The sequence below is a fragment of the Danaus plexippus genome (genome assembly GCF_018135715.1).
Source record: "Danaus plexippus chromosome 29 unlocalized genomic scaffold, MEX_DaPlex mxdp_36, whole genome shotgun sequence".
Taxonomy (NCBI): domain Eukaryota; kingdom Metazoa; phylum Arthropoda; class Insecta; order Lepidoptera; family Nymphalidae; genus Danaus; species Danaus plexippus.
This window is the reverse complement of record NW_026869857.1, coordinates 1,828,939-1,843,750: the sequence shown is the minus strand read 5'-3', so window position 1 is coordinate 1,843,750 and position 14,812 is coordinate 1,828,939. Positions and strand designations below refer to the sequence as shown.

At 41.7% G+C, this 14,812-nt stretch overlaps 7 protein-coding genes across 7 annotated transcripts; all 7 read right to left on the bottom strand.

Moving 5' to 3' along the window:
* Positions 1-563: 563 nt before the first annotated feature.
* Positions 564-1,572, bottom strand: LOC133320489 (histone H4). The gene has a single exon (XM_061529071.1). It carries the CDS (start codon positions 1,472-1,474, stop codon positions 1,163-1,165), a length of 312 nt encoding a protein of 103 aa, XP_061385055.1. The 5' UTR covers positions 1,475-1,572; the 3' UTR covers positions 564-1,162.
* A 620-nt stretch (positions 1,573-2,192) lies between these two features.
* LOC133320483 (histone H3) lies at positions 2,193-2,978 on the bottom strand. Its single transcript, XM_061529065.1, has one exon. The coding sequence runs from the start codon at positions 2,879-2,881 to the stop codon at positions 2,471-2,473; it is 411 nt and encodes a 136-aa protein (XP_061385049.1). The 5' UTR covers positions 2,882-2,978; the 3' UTR covers positions 2,193-2,470.
* Positions 2,979-6,406: 3,428 nt separating this feature from the next.
* Positions 6,407-6,896, bottom strand: LOC133320488 (histone H2B). Its single transcript, XM_061529070.1, has one exon. It carries the CDS (start codon positions 6,824-6,826, stop codon positions 6,452-6,454), a length of 375 nt encoding a protein of 124 aa, XP_061385054.1. The 5' UTR covers positions 6,827-6,896; the 3' UTR covers positions 6,407-6,451.
* A 538-nt stretch (positions 6,897-7,434) lies between these two features.
* On the bottom strand, positions 7,435-8,344 carry LOC133320487 (histone H2A). Its single transcript, XM_061529069.1, has one exon. It carries the CDS (start codon positions 8,342-8,344, stop codon positions 7,970-7,972), a length of 375 nt encoding a protein of 124 aa, XP_061385053.1. The 3' UTR covers positions 7,435-7,969.
* Positions 8,345-9,228: 884 nt separating this feature from the next.
* LOC133320482 (histone H1B-like) lies at positions 9,229-10,327 on the bottom strand. Its single transcript, XM_061529064.1, has one exon. The coding sequence runs from the start codon at positions 10,319-10,321 to the stop codon at positions 9,479-9,481; it is 843 nt and encodes a 280-aa protein (XP_061385048.1). The 5' UTR covers positions 10,322-10,327; the 3' UTR covers positions 9,229-9,478.
* A 1,695-nt stretch (positions 10,328-12,022) lies between these two features.
* On the bottom strand, positions 12,023-12,646 carry LOC133320490 (histone H4). Its single transcript, XM_061529072.1, has one exon. The coding sequence runs from the start codon at positions 12,536-12,538 to the stop codon at positions 12,227-12,229; it is 312 nt and encodes a 103-aa protein (XP_061385056.1). The 5' UTR covers positions 12,539-12,646; the 3' UTR covers positions 12,023-12,226.
* A 670-nt stretch (positions 12,647-13,316) lies between these two features.
* On the bottom strand, positions 13,317-14,045 carry LOC133320463 (histone H3). Its single transcript, XM_061529033.1, has one exon. The coding sequence runs from the start codon at positions 13,947-13,949 to the stop codon at positions 13,539-13,541; it is 411 nt and encodes a 136-aa protein (XP_061385017.1). The 5' UTR covers positions 13,950-14,045; the 3' UTR covers positions 13,317-13,538.
* Between the last annotated feature and the right edge of the window lie 767 nt (positions 14,046-14,812).

The window sequence follows — 14,812 nt, the reverse complement described above, 5'->3', positions numbered from 1 at the left end:
GTCGTCGTCGTCGTCGTCGTTTTAATATTATTATTAGATAATAATAATAACAGGACGTTAATTTTATTATATAATTGATTGTATAATAGAAGATGAATATTATGATGATACGATTATCGAAATGACGATGGTTGTAGTAGTAGTAGTAGTTGTTGTTGTTGTTAGTGTGGTTGTGGTAGTATCATCGATCACCTCAATTTATTTAAAATGTTAAATTAATAATAATAATATTTATATAGGTACATTGGTGGGATGTCCGTTTGATATACATAATAAATACATCGATACATATTACGTATATTCGGAGGGATAAAAAAATATGAATTGTATTCAGAGAAGAATTATAATAAAAGTATGCACCTATATACGAGTATATATATATTATGTATATAAATTCGTAGAATAATAACATAATCAAATAATTAATTAAGTAATTACATAATTAAATAATATACCCCCTTAAGATATACCTTGTATGAGTTGGCGATTAGTAGATAAATATAAATTCATATAATAATAATAATAATAACAATAATAAAATATATGTATTTATTAGTGTTATGATATGAGAGTTAATAATGTGTTCGTTTACTGTGTTTGTCGTCGTGAGAGTAGATTTTAGTAAGTTGAATTTGAAATCCAACTAGATAGGTGGAGTTCGGCACCACCTACCACCACCACCACCACCTATAATACCTATCATCCATTTTATATTATTCCGTCGTTGAAACTCGTATTCGATATTCACTATTGTGAATAATATATTTTAACGGATACATATGCGGCCCTGAAAAGGGCCTTTTTTTTAAAAAACAAAAATATTTCCGATGACACATGATATAAAGCGAGAAGAGAAAATTTATATTCGTATAATATTATTCCAGTCGGGCAGTCGGGCGGAGAAGAATCGGCACAGGCACAGGCACTCAGTCACACGCGAGACGTATATATATATATATATATATACACATGTATATATATTGACAAGACGACATTTCTTCACTTTATTCTTCGTGACGATGAGATGATATCGTCATGATGATGTTGTCGGTGTCGGTGTTGGTGTTGGTGTTGGTGTTGGTGTTGGTGTTGTTGTTGTTCCTCTTCTGCTTTATATCACGTAGTCGGGAGCCGGTTATATACGTATAGACACGCCGAACGTTTAACCGCCGAAACCGTATAGGGTGCGTCCCTGTCGCTTCAGGGCGTACACGACGTCCATGGCTGTGACGGTCTTCCTCTTCGCGTGCTCGGTGTACGTGACGGCGTCGCGGATGACGTTCTCTAGGAATACTTTGAGAACGCCTCTGGTCTCTTCGTATATCAGACCGGAGATACGTTTGACGCCGCCTCTGCGTGCCAGACGACGTATGGCCGGTTTGGTGATACCCTGGATGTTATCACGGAGTACTTTCCTGTGTCGCTTGGCTCCACCTTTCCCCAGACCCTTTCCTCCTTTACCGCGACCGGTCATGATGATGTGTCGTCGTTGCGATTATTATTATTTCTTCTTCACTTCTTTACGATTTCGAACGTTCCGAACGATAGCGTTGCGCGCGCGTGTCGTTCCGTGTGTAAAATCGTCTGATACAAATGCGTTCCTTTTATAGTGTATACCGGTAGTTTACTGGTGGGGGGAAACGTACGATGTGGTGGTGTGGATGTACGGGGCGAGGGACGGGGTACTATATCGCCCTCCCCGGACCCCGCGACACACTGTCCGTCGTGCCTCTAGAGTAATGTTTCTCTTAAATTTTTTGTTATAAATATGTATATAAATATATATTTTTATATATACATATGAATATGAATAAAAATAAATAGACATATACTAAATAAAACATATTTACAATCGTTCTTAGAAAGAAACTGAAGAGAGGCACCTGCGCAGTAGTTGGAACTGCCATCTACAAAGTAAAGCCGACGACACGATGGGGGACTAACATGTTTCGACTTGTTTCCAGAATTCATGTAATTATTAATACTATTATTATTATTTCTATACTTTACTTTCGTCGTAACATTACGTCCAATATTTTACTTTTTGACACGCGTATTATATTAATATGTTGTTATTGCTACTTATACATATCTATCGATTTATTTGATCTAAATACTGGTGCTGTGTGTGGTTAATAATAAATACGTAACATAATAAATTTTATATTAGGTATATAAAATATTTCTCCGTTCACTAATTATATATTATTGTTCATAGATAGGCATAATATTGTTGTTTAGACGTTATCGGTCGTATGAAACGTTATTTTATTAATTCAGATATATATGCGGCCCTGAAAAGGGCCTTTTTTTTATATTCGTTGTTGTTATGTTTATATACGTAGGATGAACTATAAATATATGTGTGTGTATATATATATATATATATACCAGTATTATAATAACACACACACACAACTATTTAGGTACATACACATATAAAAAAACAACACCATTGACACTTCTACGTTTAGGCACGTTCGCCGCGAATCCTTCTTGCTAGCTGGATGTCCTTAGGCATAATAGTGACGCGTTTAGCGTGAATAGCGCAAAGGTTCGTGTCTTCGAAGAGACCTACGAGATACGCCTCGCTAGCCTCCTGCAGAGCCATCACCGCAGAGCTCTGGAAACGCAGATCGGTCTTGAAATCTTGAGCTATCTCACGTACTAGACGTTGGAAGGGTAGCTTGCGGATGAGAAGTTCCGTGCTCTTCTGGTAGCGACGGATCTCACGAAGTGCCACAGTACCGGGTCTGTAACGATGAGGCTTCTTCACTCCTCCGGTTGCCGGTGCGCTCTTACGGGCGGCCTTCGTGGCTAGCTGTTTACGTGGTGCCTTACCACCGGTTGATTTACGAGCGGTTTGTTTAGTACGAGCCATTATTAATAAAAAGAAGTAGTAATAATAATACTACTACTACTAATCTATCGGTAAATTCTACACGGAACGGCGAAACGACGGACAGTTGTGCACTACAGCGACGATCGAACTATAATGACAGCCGTTTTCTCTAGTTTCGAATTGACAAAAGCTGTTAGCCCTATTGGCTTTTACAGCGTCACCGGGAGGGGTGGGCGGCCCGATGGGACCTACCCGTTTACTTCGGGCCCGAAGGGCCCGGATGATGGATACGCCCGTCCCAAGGGTGCCTCTAGGAGGCCGGACCTCGGCTTAGGACGTCGTTGTTGTGGAGGATGGAGTTGGATTTTGGATTGCGTGACGTCCCCCGACGGCAGAACGCCGGAGCGACGTGTATGAAACGGGACCTCGTCTTCGCCGGCGAAGACGGTGTGTGTGAATGTGATTTTGTGTCGTGGGGCTCGTTGCGTCTGTGTTGTCTGTTGTCGTTATGTCGTCAGGGTCTAGGAGAACGTCTTTTGGACGCCTCTTGCCTAACGGGGAGTTGGGTGACGGGGAGTAGTCACACGCTTTGACTACTAGTGGGTTGGGATGAACCGTCGCGGACTCGAAAAATCTCTTTGAGATCGTCTTGAAGTGTGCAGCTACCGTAGGAAGTCGGAGGTCCCTATGGAGGTCGGAATTCCTGATGTACCAGGGTGCGCCTGTGGCTTTGCGCATGAATCTATTTTGCAGCACTTGCAGTTTGTTGATGGCTGAGGGACGGGCGTGGGCGAAGCACGCGCTCGCGTACGACATGATTGGAAGTATGCAGGTCTTGTAAAGTGTGACCTTATTTCTAAGGGACAGTTTACTTTTACTGCAGATCAGGGGATATAGGCGACCTAGGATGTAGGCTGCCCTATTTCTAACTGACTGAATGTGGGGTCTGAAAGTGAAATAACTATCCAGAGTGACCCCTAGATATTTGGCCCTTTTCTGCCAAGGAATGGGGCTGTCGTACAAGGAAATTTTTCGGGAGGGGATGCCTACTCGATTATTTCTGGAAAAAATAATTGCAGTGCTTTTGTCTGGATTAATCTCGATTCTCCATTGGCGAAACCATTTCCCTAAGGTTTTGGCTGCTTTCTGGAGTCGAGAGATGATGTAATCTAGAGACCTTGATGAGGTATAAACTGCGGTGTCATCCGCGAAGAGGGCGAGATGTGTTGGTCCTTTTGGAACGGGATATCGCTCGTGTATAACGAGTAAAGAATTGGAGATAGGATGGAGCCCTGAGGGACTCCTGCTCTTATTGGGCGGGGGGAGGATAGGGTGCCCTCCACTCGATAGCGGAAAGAGCGGTTCGACAAGTAGGCTCGAATAATGTGAACGAGCCTGTCTGACAGCTTTAGTTTGAACAGCTTGTAAATCAAGCCGTTGTGCCAGACTTTGTCGAATGCTTTCGCCACATCGAAGAAGATTGCACCCGTTTTATGGGGACGTCTGCTTATAATACCCTTGGTGATGTGCTCCGTGAGGCGGTGCACCGGGTGGACGCTGGAGTGCTTGGCTCTGAAGCCGAACTGTTGGTTGGGGAGGATTTTTAATTTCTCCACTTCCTGTTTGAGCCGATTCAAGACGATCCTTTCGTAGACTTTTCCGAGAGTGTTGAGCAGACTAATCGGCCGGTAGCTGCTCGGTAAGTTTTTCGGTTTCCCTGGTTTCGGAATACCTATTACTATGGCCTCTTTCCATTGGTCGGGGAACGCGCATCCGTTCAGTAGTGCGTTGAAGATGAGGACCAATAGGTAAATTAGTCGCGGCGGAAGGATTTTCAGGGCCTTATTCGTGATGCGATCAGGCCCCGATGCTTTTTAGCGTGGAATGCGCGGATGATGTCGGTCACTTCCGGAAGTGACGTTTCTTTTAGCGCGGCGTCTACCGGTGGTTGCGTAAGTCTTTGAGCTACGTACTCATCGACTTTATCTATGTGACCCGGGTCACTCGGTTGGTCGCTAGGGGAGCATTGACTCTCAAAGCTGTCTGCTAGACATTCGGCCTTCTCTCTGTCGTCGAAAGCGGGTGGTCGGTTTGGTCTAACCAAAGGAGGCATTACCGAGGCAGTGTCGCTCTTCATTGCTCTCTGCAACGACCAGAATGCCTGGTGCGTTGGAGAGAGCGACGAGAGTTTCCTGTCCCAGCCGTCCTCTCGAAAGGAAGCGAGTGCTTCTCTCACTTGCCTTTGGAGATTACGTAGCGTTCTACGGTTATCGTCTGTCGGTGCTGTGTCATGGGCTCTAGTGGCGGCATTTTTTCTTCTAATTAAATCCCTAATCTCGGGAGGCAGTTCACGACGATCCCTGTGGGACACCGTGATCTGTCTCGTCGAATTGTCTAACGCTTGAGTTATATGTTTAGTAAATAGGGACATGGCGGTCTTCGCAGCTTCTGCTGAGTTTATGGTGTCAGGGATTTGGGATAGCTGCGAAGAGTCTGATTTTAGTCGCTGTTCCAACAGCTTCCAATCGGTAATATTTTTTGTTTGGATTGCCGCGGTTTGGGGGGGTCCTAGCTGGATTAGTACTGGTCTGTGGTCTGAATCAAGCTCGGATAGCGCCTCTATCGAATGCAACTGGAGTGTTACGTTCTTCAAGAGGGCTATGTCGAGCACGTCAGGTCTGTCATGTGAGCCGTCATGGAAGGGGTATCGCGTCGGGTGTAGAGGAGCGGTGACCTCTATGTTGAGTTTGTCTACTAACTTGTCTAGGTCCCGTCCTCTAATATTTGATTGTCGGGAGTTCCAGCGAGGATGCTTACTATTTAGGTCCCCGGCCAGAATGACCGAGTTCCCTAACGAGAGAAGTGACTGAAGGTCGTTCTCCTCTATTGTTTTTGATGGGGAAAGATAAACGGATGCTAGTATGATGGGCTGATGGCCCGTCATACTCACCTGACAGAGACAGCCGTTTTAAAACCGACGGGCTCTTATATACGTACTCCATAGGCGGTCGGCGGGGATCGTTCGAGGCGTTCGGGTTTCGGCTTCTAGTCACTAAATCGACACCGTCGTCTTCGTAATTAGCATTATGAGTAGTATAGTAGTTGTCGTTTTGTAATAATTTTGATCGTCTTAAGTATACACACACACACATACACAAATTATATAGAATTTTTAAAAACGACACGATCAACTCATTACTCTATTCAATTATATCTATATTCTAGAATATCTTCTACGTATCCATATTGATATTATAGTTATAAAGATTTTATCATATACATACATATCGTAAGTCAACGATCAGTTCTTTAATCGATACAATATATTATAATGATATATATTAAGCAACTAACTATATTTTAATGTATTGAAAGAATAATATCGAGCTGGATGATCATTCGATGTGTTGAAACTTATATTAATAATAATATAATAATTATTATTATTTTATGGGAATCATTTTGTGGCCCTGAAAAGGGCCTTTTTTTATAATCTTATAAAATCACATATACACCTCCTATATGATAGGTGACAATTATTATAAGTGTTGCTTTATGATGATGTTATAACGTTTTTTTTTTTTTTTCGTTATTTAATAACGAAACATTTCACTTGGAACTGGTGTACTTAGTGACGGCTTTGGTCCCTTCACTGACAGCGTGCTTGGCCAACTCGCCGGGCAGCAACAGTCTCACGGACGTCTGAACCTCCCTCGATGTAATGGTGGATCTCTTGTTGTAGTGCGCGAGACGTGATGCTTCGGCGGCGATGCGTTCGAATATATCGTTCACGAAGGAGTTCATGATAGACATGGCCTTACTTGAGATACCGGTGTCGGGATGCACCTGCTTCAGAACTTTGTAGATGTAAATAGCGTAGCTCTCCTTCCTCTTGTGCTTCTTCTTCTTCTTGTCTGATTTGGAGATGTTCTTTTGGGCTTTGCCGGATTTCTTGGCTGCCTTACCGCTCGTTTTAGGCGGCATCTTCAATTATAATAACGACGACAACAACAACAACAACCGAATAATCTTACGATATAATTATCGATGCGAAGTGATTGCAGCAGTGCGCGCGGTACGAAGTACAAAACGCTTGTGTTCAAAAAATTTCACAGAAATTTGCTACTATTTATTATTTTTATGTTCAAGCCGATACGTGTGTATCGAGCACGCTCGTCCCCGCCGACCAATGGGAAGCGGTTTCGACGATGGGGTCCGAAGTGAATTATACGTTGGGGGGGGGGGGCGAATTCCTAGTTTCTTCGTCGGCGGTAGGAGAGTCATGAAAAAATAAAATAATAACAATATCAAAAATAACCATGTTGCCAAAATATAAATGACACAATGTAAGTTATAAGTTTTATAATAACAATATCTCAAAAATAGTTCAGTCAGTATGCGAATATCGGTGTTTCCTATTATTATTTAATTTATTATATACATATATATTCTTATTAATTAAAATGTAATTAACACAAATTAGTTTTCGGTTTTATTAAATGCTTTGTGATCTTTTTGTTAAATTTTAAATTTAGTAATAATAATAATCGCATTAAGCAGATCATCGGCTTACAAAAGTAGATTATTCTTTGTTATTTAATTTGTTTTTCATAAAGTCATATATAATTATATACTGAGCGTAGGCAATTTCTTAATTATATGAATACGTAAAACGATAATAAATATATATTTTATTATAATTGACGACGTCTCGTATCGTTGGAACTGTTCGTATATATATATAAAATACATATACGTTAAACAACGATTTATTTTGTGGCCCTGAAAAGGGCCTTTTAAAACATCATTTGGATGTATGACTATATACATACAAAAAAAAAATAAAATAAATAAACAAACATCACATCATCCCCATTCCCTATAAGAAACACTTCTCACTCTCTCTCTATTATCAGTAATATAAAAATACTGACATGCACTATTACTTCACAAGAAGAATGAGTCGGTTAGTGCGAGTAATGAAGATGTTGTTGTTGTTGTTGTTGTTATTATTTTTTCATACATCTCTGTATGATTCTGTATCTGTCTGTATATAGTGATGACACGATGGTGCGCTGTCCGATGATGTTGACGACGATGGTTAATGTGAGGGGGGCTGGCTGTCATTTAGGCCTTCTTCTCCGTTTTCTTTGGCAGTAATACGGCCTGGATGTTTGGTAGTACACCTCCCTGAGCTATCGTCACACCCGATAGAAGCTTGTTCAACTCTTCGTCGTTCCTTATGGCTAGCTGAAGATGTCTAGGTATGATTCTGGTCTTCTTGTTGTCTCTGGCAGCGTTACCGGCCAACTCGAGAACTTCAGCTGCAAGATATTCCATAACGGCAGCGAGATAAACGGGAGCACCGGCACCGACGCGCTCCGCGTAGTTACCTTTTCTCAACAATCTGTGTATACGACCCACAGGAAACTGTAGACCCGCACGGTTAGAACGAGACTTTGCCTTTCCCTTAACTTTGCCACCTTTACCACGTCCAGACATTGTTGTAATATAGAATGTTATTAACGGTTTAGTCGAAAAAATATAACGAACGAACGAACGAACGAACGAAACACCTATTATTATTATACACACGACGAACAGAGAGTCGACGTATATATAAAATTTTGTAGGTCGCCTCGATCGTTTTATACTTCTACACGTACTGGTGGGGATATAGACGAATAACGAGCTAAAGTAGACGTGGAGTGGGGAGGGGTTTCCAAAACTAAACTGAGGTAAAGAAAAATATTGCAAGTGATAGGGAGCTTACATAGTGATGATGATGATAGTTATGAGATTATTATAATTATGTTTTCATTATTATTATTATTATTATTATTGCAATGTAACTAATATTTTTCATAATATATCATCATATTTATTATAACACGAATGAGTATGTTTAATACTGACGTTATTCTCAGATTATAATATTATTATTATTGAATTGTACGCTATTTTCGTACATACTATTATTTCTGATTATACATATCTAATCTATCTATCTATCTGTATATTATTTTAAGACGATCTTTGTCAGTTGGAAAACGAGAACACACCATTGGGTTCATAATGAAACATATGTTAGCCCTGAAAAGGGCTTTTTATTTATTTTTCTTTTGCTTTCTTTCGTATCTGCGACGTGTGCTTGTAAGATGAACGTCACTCTCGTCGATTCTTCGAACGCTGTAGTGTATGGGGGCACGGAGAGACAGTGCGATGCCGTCGGTGTGTGTGTGTGCGTGGGCGTGTGTGTGTGATATCGATGATATTTAAGAATGTTTCACACACAAAAACTGAACATAATTAATAACCTATGTACATTCGGCTTGACAATTTCCAATTGAATCAAGTTGTTATGATGATCGTTATTATTATTATTATATCAATATAATAATAATTTTCGATTCTATCGTAATTCTATACGACGACTTTGATATTCAAATATACAAACACACTAATATCAACAACAACAACAACAACAACCCCCGGGTCCCGCGTATCAACATCATCATCATCATCATCATCATCATTGAACGGAATCGAAGATGACGCTCAAACTCACGGTGCCGATGCTGCCGCCGCCGTCGCTGATTTACGCGATAGATAAAGTAATATTAACAAAAAAAATTATTACTTTTTCGCTGCTGCTGCTTTCTTAGCTGCGGGTTTCGATTTCGGGGTACCGGCGGCTGCTTTCTTCGGTTTCGGGGCTTTTGGTTTCTTAGTGGGAGGTTTGGCGCTCTTCTTGGCCTTGGATGCTGCTCCTTTGGCCTTAGACGCTGCCGCTGAGGATGCGGCAGAGGCGTTGGCGGATGCGGAACCTTTCTTAGCAGCAGCTGGCTTCTTTTTGGCAGCCGCGGCTGCGGCTGCGGCCGCTTTCTTATCCCTAGCCGCCGCCGCCGATGCTTTAGCTTTAGATGGTGAAGAAGCAGCGGACGAAGCTACGGCACCGCCTTTCTTACCTCCCTTCGCGGCCACTGCCGATGCCGTGGCGGCGGCTTTCTTAGATTTAGCCGATGCCGAAGATGCTGCAGCCCTACCGCCTCCGGCGGGACCACCGCCGCTGGCCTTACCGCCACCTCCCGACGATGAGGGTTTCTTTGCTGCCGATGATTTAGATTCCAATTTGAAAGAACCAGAAGCACCCTTTCCCTTTGTCTGTATCAGGGCACCGGATTCGACGGCGCTCTTAAGATATTTTCTTATGAACGGTGCCAATTTCTCTGTATCGACTTTGTATTGAGCGGCGATGTATTTCTTGATGGCCTGTAACGATGAACCGCTGCGCTCCTTCAACTCTTTAATGGCGTTGTTGACCATTTCAGCGGTTTTAGGATGCGTAGGTTTAGCCTTAGGTTTCTTCGATCCAGCCGCTGCGGCGGCGGCGGCGGCCGCTGCGGCCGCTGCCGCTTTCGGTTTCTTCGCCGGTGTAGCCGGAGCTGGAGTTTCGGATGCTACTGCGGTATCTGCCATTTTACTTCTTTTAAAAAGAACACACACACAGTTTACAGAACACAACTAACAATAAGACTGACTGACTGACAGACAGACAGACAAAACGAAAAGCAAAAAGAAAATAAAATAAAAATGTTATTTTATTTTATACGAACACGAAAGTGGACGCGTGAGTGACGACGACTTTTATTATACGTAATAATGAGCGAGAGAAGATATACGAACTCGTTTCGCCGCAGAGGTCGCTAGTGGATTCATGAACGTCGAATATACCGTAAGGAGAACCGCGTTGTCGCTAAACATTTTCACGTACGAACACTTCTAACTTTTCACTAACATCCATCCGTTTTATACGTTTTATTTAATATAATATATACGTTTATTTAAATTCAAAGATGCGATATGATTAATCTTAAACCTGACTCTCAATATCAACAATGAATTACATAATAAACGTAGATAGCATAGATTAATAGACGTTTGAATTCGATATATCATTCGGGACGTACCTAAGGTCTCGTTTAAAAGTTATTTTTCTCATTTAGAATACCTTATAATCTAATGTAATATCGATTAATTGAAAACGAAGACATCACTCCAATACCCTGATAACATAATCATCGTCTGTTATGATTTATGAACGGTTTATGCGGCATCGAAGTCTGGTCTCGTAAAACACACACTAGGAGGCTAGAGTATGGCGAGAAGCAAAGGCGAATGAATGCATCATCATCGTCGTCTTCGTAGTGGTCGTCGTCGTCGTCGTCGTCGTCGTTTTAATATTATTATTAGATAATAATAATAACAGGACGTTAATTTTATTATATAATTGATTGTATAATAGAAGATGAATATTATGATGATACGATTATCGAAATGACGATGGTTGTAGTAGTAGTAGTAGTTGTTGTTGTTGTTAGTGTGGTTGTGGTAGTATCATCGATCACCTCAATTTATTTAAAATGTTAAATTAATTAATAATAATAATATTTATATAGGTACATTGGTGGGATGTCCGTTTGATATACATAATAAATACATCGATACATATTACGTATATTCGGAGGGAAAAAAATATGAATTGTATTCAGAGAAGAATTATAATAAAAGTATGCACCTATATACGAGTGTATATATATATTATGTATATAAATTCGTAGAATAATAACATAATCAAATAATTAATTAAGTAATTACATAATTAAATAATATACCCCTTAAGATATACCTTGTATGAGTTGGCGATTAGTAGATAAATATAAATTCATATAATAATAATAATAATAACAAATAAAATATATGTATTTATTAGTGTTATGATATGAGAGTTAATAATGTGTTCGTTTACTGTGTTTGTCGTCGTGAGAGTAGATTTTAGTAAGTTGAATTTGAAATCCAACTAGATAGGTGGAGTTCGGCACCACCTACCACCACCACCTATAATACCTATCATCCATTTTATATTATTCCGTCGTTGAAACTCGTATTCGATATTCACTATTGTGAATAATATATTTTAACGGATACATATGCGGCCCTGAAAAGGGCCTTTTTTTAAAAACAAAAATATTTCCGATGACACATGATATAAAGCGAGAAGAGAAAATTTATATTCGTATAATATTATTCCAGTCGGGCAGTCGGGCGGAGAAGAATCGGCACAGGCACAGGCACTCAGTCACACGCGAGACGTATATATATATATATATATACACACACATGTATATATATTGACAAGACGACATTTCTTCAGTTTATTCTTCGTGACGATGAGATGATATCGTCATGATGATGTTGTCGGTGTCGGTGTTGGTGTTGGTGTTGGTGTTGGTGTTGGTGTTGGTGTGGTGTTGTTGTTGTTCCTCTTCTGCTTTATATCACGTAGTCGGGAGCCGGTTATATACGTATAGACACGCCGAACGTTTAACCGCCGAAACCGTATAGGGTGCGTCCCTGTCGCTTCAGGGCGTACACGACGTCCATGGCTGTGACGGTCTTCCTCTTCGCGTGCTCGGTGTACGTGACGGCGTCGCGGATGACGTTCTCTAGGAATACTTTGAGAACGCCTCTGGTCTCTTCGTATATCAGACCGGAGATACGTTTGACGCCGCCTCTGCGTGCCAGACGACGTATGGCCGGTTTGGTGATACCCTGGATGTTATCACGGAGTACTTTCCTGTGTCGCTTGGCTCCACCTTTCCCCAGACCCTTTCCTCCTTTACCGCGACCGGTCATGATGATGTGTCGTCGTTGCGATTATTATTATTTCTTCTTCACTTCTTTACGATTTCGAACGTTCCGAACGATAGCGTTGCGCGCGCGTGTCGTTCCGTGTGTAAAATCGTCTGATACAAATGCGTTCCTTTTATAGTGTATACCGGTAGTTTACTGGTGGGGGGAAACGTACGATGTGGTGGTGTGGATGTACGGGGCGAGGGACGGGGTACTATATCGCCCTCCCCGGACCCCGCGACACACTGTCCGTCGTGCCTCTAGAGTAATGTTTCTCTTAATTTTTTTGTTATAAATATGTATATAAATATATATTTTTATATATATACATATGAATATGAATAAAAAATAAATAGACATATACTAAATAAAACATATTTACAATCGTTCTTAGAAAGAAACTGAAGAGAGGCACCTGCGCAGTAGTTGGAACTGCCATCTACAAAGTAAAGCCGACGACACGATGGGGGACTAACATGTTTCGACTTGTTTCCAGAATTCATGTAATTATTAATACTATTATTATTATTTCTATACTTTACTTTCGTCGTAACATTTACGTCCAATATTTTACTTTTTTACACGCGTATTATATTAATATGTTGTTATTGCTACTTATACATATCTATCGATTTATTTGATCTAAATACTGGTGCTGTGTGTGGTTAATAATAAATACGTAACATAATAAATTTTATATTAGGTATATAAAATATTTCTCCGTTCACTAATTATATATTATTGTTCATAGATAGGCATAATATTGTTGTTTAGACGTTATCGGTCGTATGAAACGTTATTTTATTAATTCAGATATATATGCGGCCCTGAAAAGGGCCTTTTTTTTATATTCGTTGTTGTTATGTTTATATACGTAGGATGAACTATAAATATATGTGTGTGTATATATATATATATATATACCAGTATTATAATAACACACACACACAACTATTTAGGTACATACACATATAAAAAAACAACACCATTGACACTTCTACGTTTAGGCACGTTCGCCGCGAATCCTTCTTGCTAGCTGGATGTCCTTAGGCATAATAGTGACGCGTTTAGCGTGAATAGCGCAAAGGTTCGTGTCTTCGAAGAGACCTACGAGATACGCCTCGCTAGCCTCCTGCAGAGCCATCACCGCAGAGCTCTGGAAACGCAGATCGGTCTTGAAATCTTGAGCTATCTCACGTACTAGACGTTGGAAGGGTAGCTTGCGGATGAGAAGTTCCGTGCTCTTCTGGTAGCGACGGATCTCACGAAGTGCCACAGTACCGGGTCTGTAACGATGAGGCTTCTTCACTCCTCCGGTTGCCGGTGCGCTCTTACGGGCGGCCTTCGTGGCTAGCTGTTTACGTGGTGCCTTACCACCGGTTGATTTACGAGCGGTTTGTTTAGTACGAGCCATTATTAATAAAAAGAAGTAGTAATAATAATACTACTACTACTAATCTATCGGTAAATTCTACACGGAACGGCGAAACGACGGACAGTTGTGCACTACAGCGACGATCGAACTATAATGACAGCCGTTTTATTTTTTTTTTTTTTTTTTTTCGAGTTGACAGTAGCTGTTAGCCCTATTGGCTTTTACAGCGTCACCGGGAGGGGTGGGCGGCCCGATGGGACCTACCCGTTTAATTCGGGCCCAAAGGGCCCGACATAGGGATACGCCCGTCCCAAGGGTGCCTCTAAGAGGCCGGACCTCGGCTTAGGACGTCGTTGTAGTGGAGGATGATTTGGATATTGGAATACATGACGTCCCCCGACGGCAGAACGCCGGAGCGACGTGTTAGAAGCGGGACCTCGTCTTCGCCGGCGAAGGCGGTGTGTTTGTGTCTTGTTGTCTTGTGTGTCTTGAGGACTTTTATGTCTGTACTGTCGGTCATATGTTTACTGTCAGGGTCTAGGAGGGGTGTCTGGGACGCCTAATCGTAAGTACTAATTGCCATTGGCTTTGAACGCTCCCACGGCACTCAACATGCCCGCGTGCTGGCACATTGCCAGCATGCGGGCCTGAGAATTGCCATCGGAGGCCCTCAGCTTGGCAGCGAACGTCTGCACCTCCGCGGGGTCTATAAGACTCGCGAAGTCACAGACTAACTGCAAGTCAGCTGCGAGGCCGGTTGCCGGTATGTGCGCGGGTGCCTGAGGGGCCTGTGTTGCCTTAGGGGCCTGGGTTGCCTGAGGGGCCATGGGTGCCTTAGGGGCCTGGGTTGCTGTCGGTTCGTTAATAACGCTAGGCCTATGCCAGGCGTTTTTGCAGGAGGA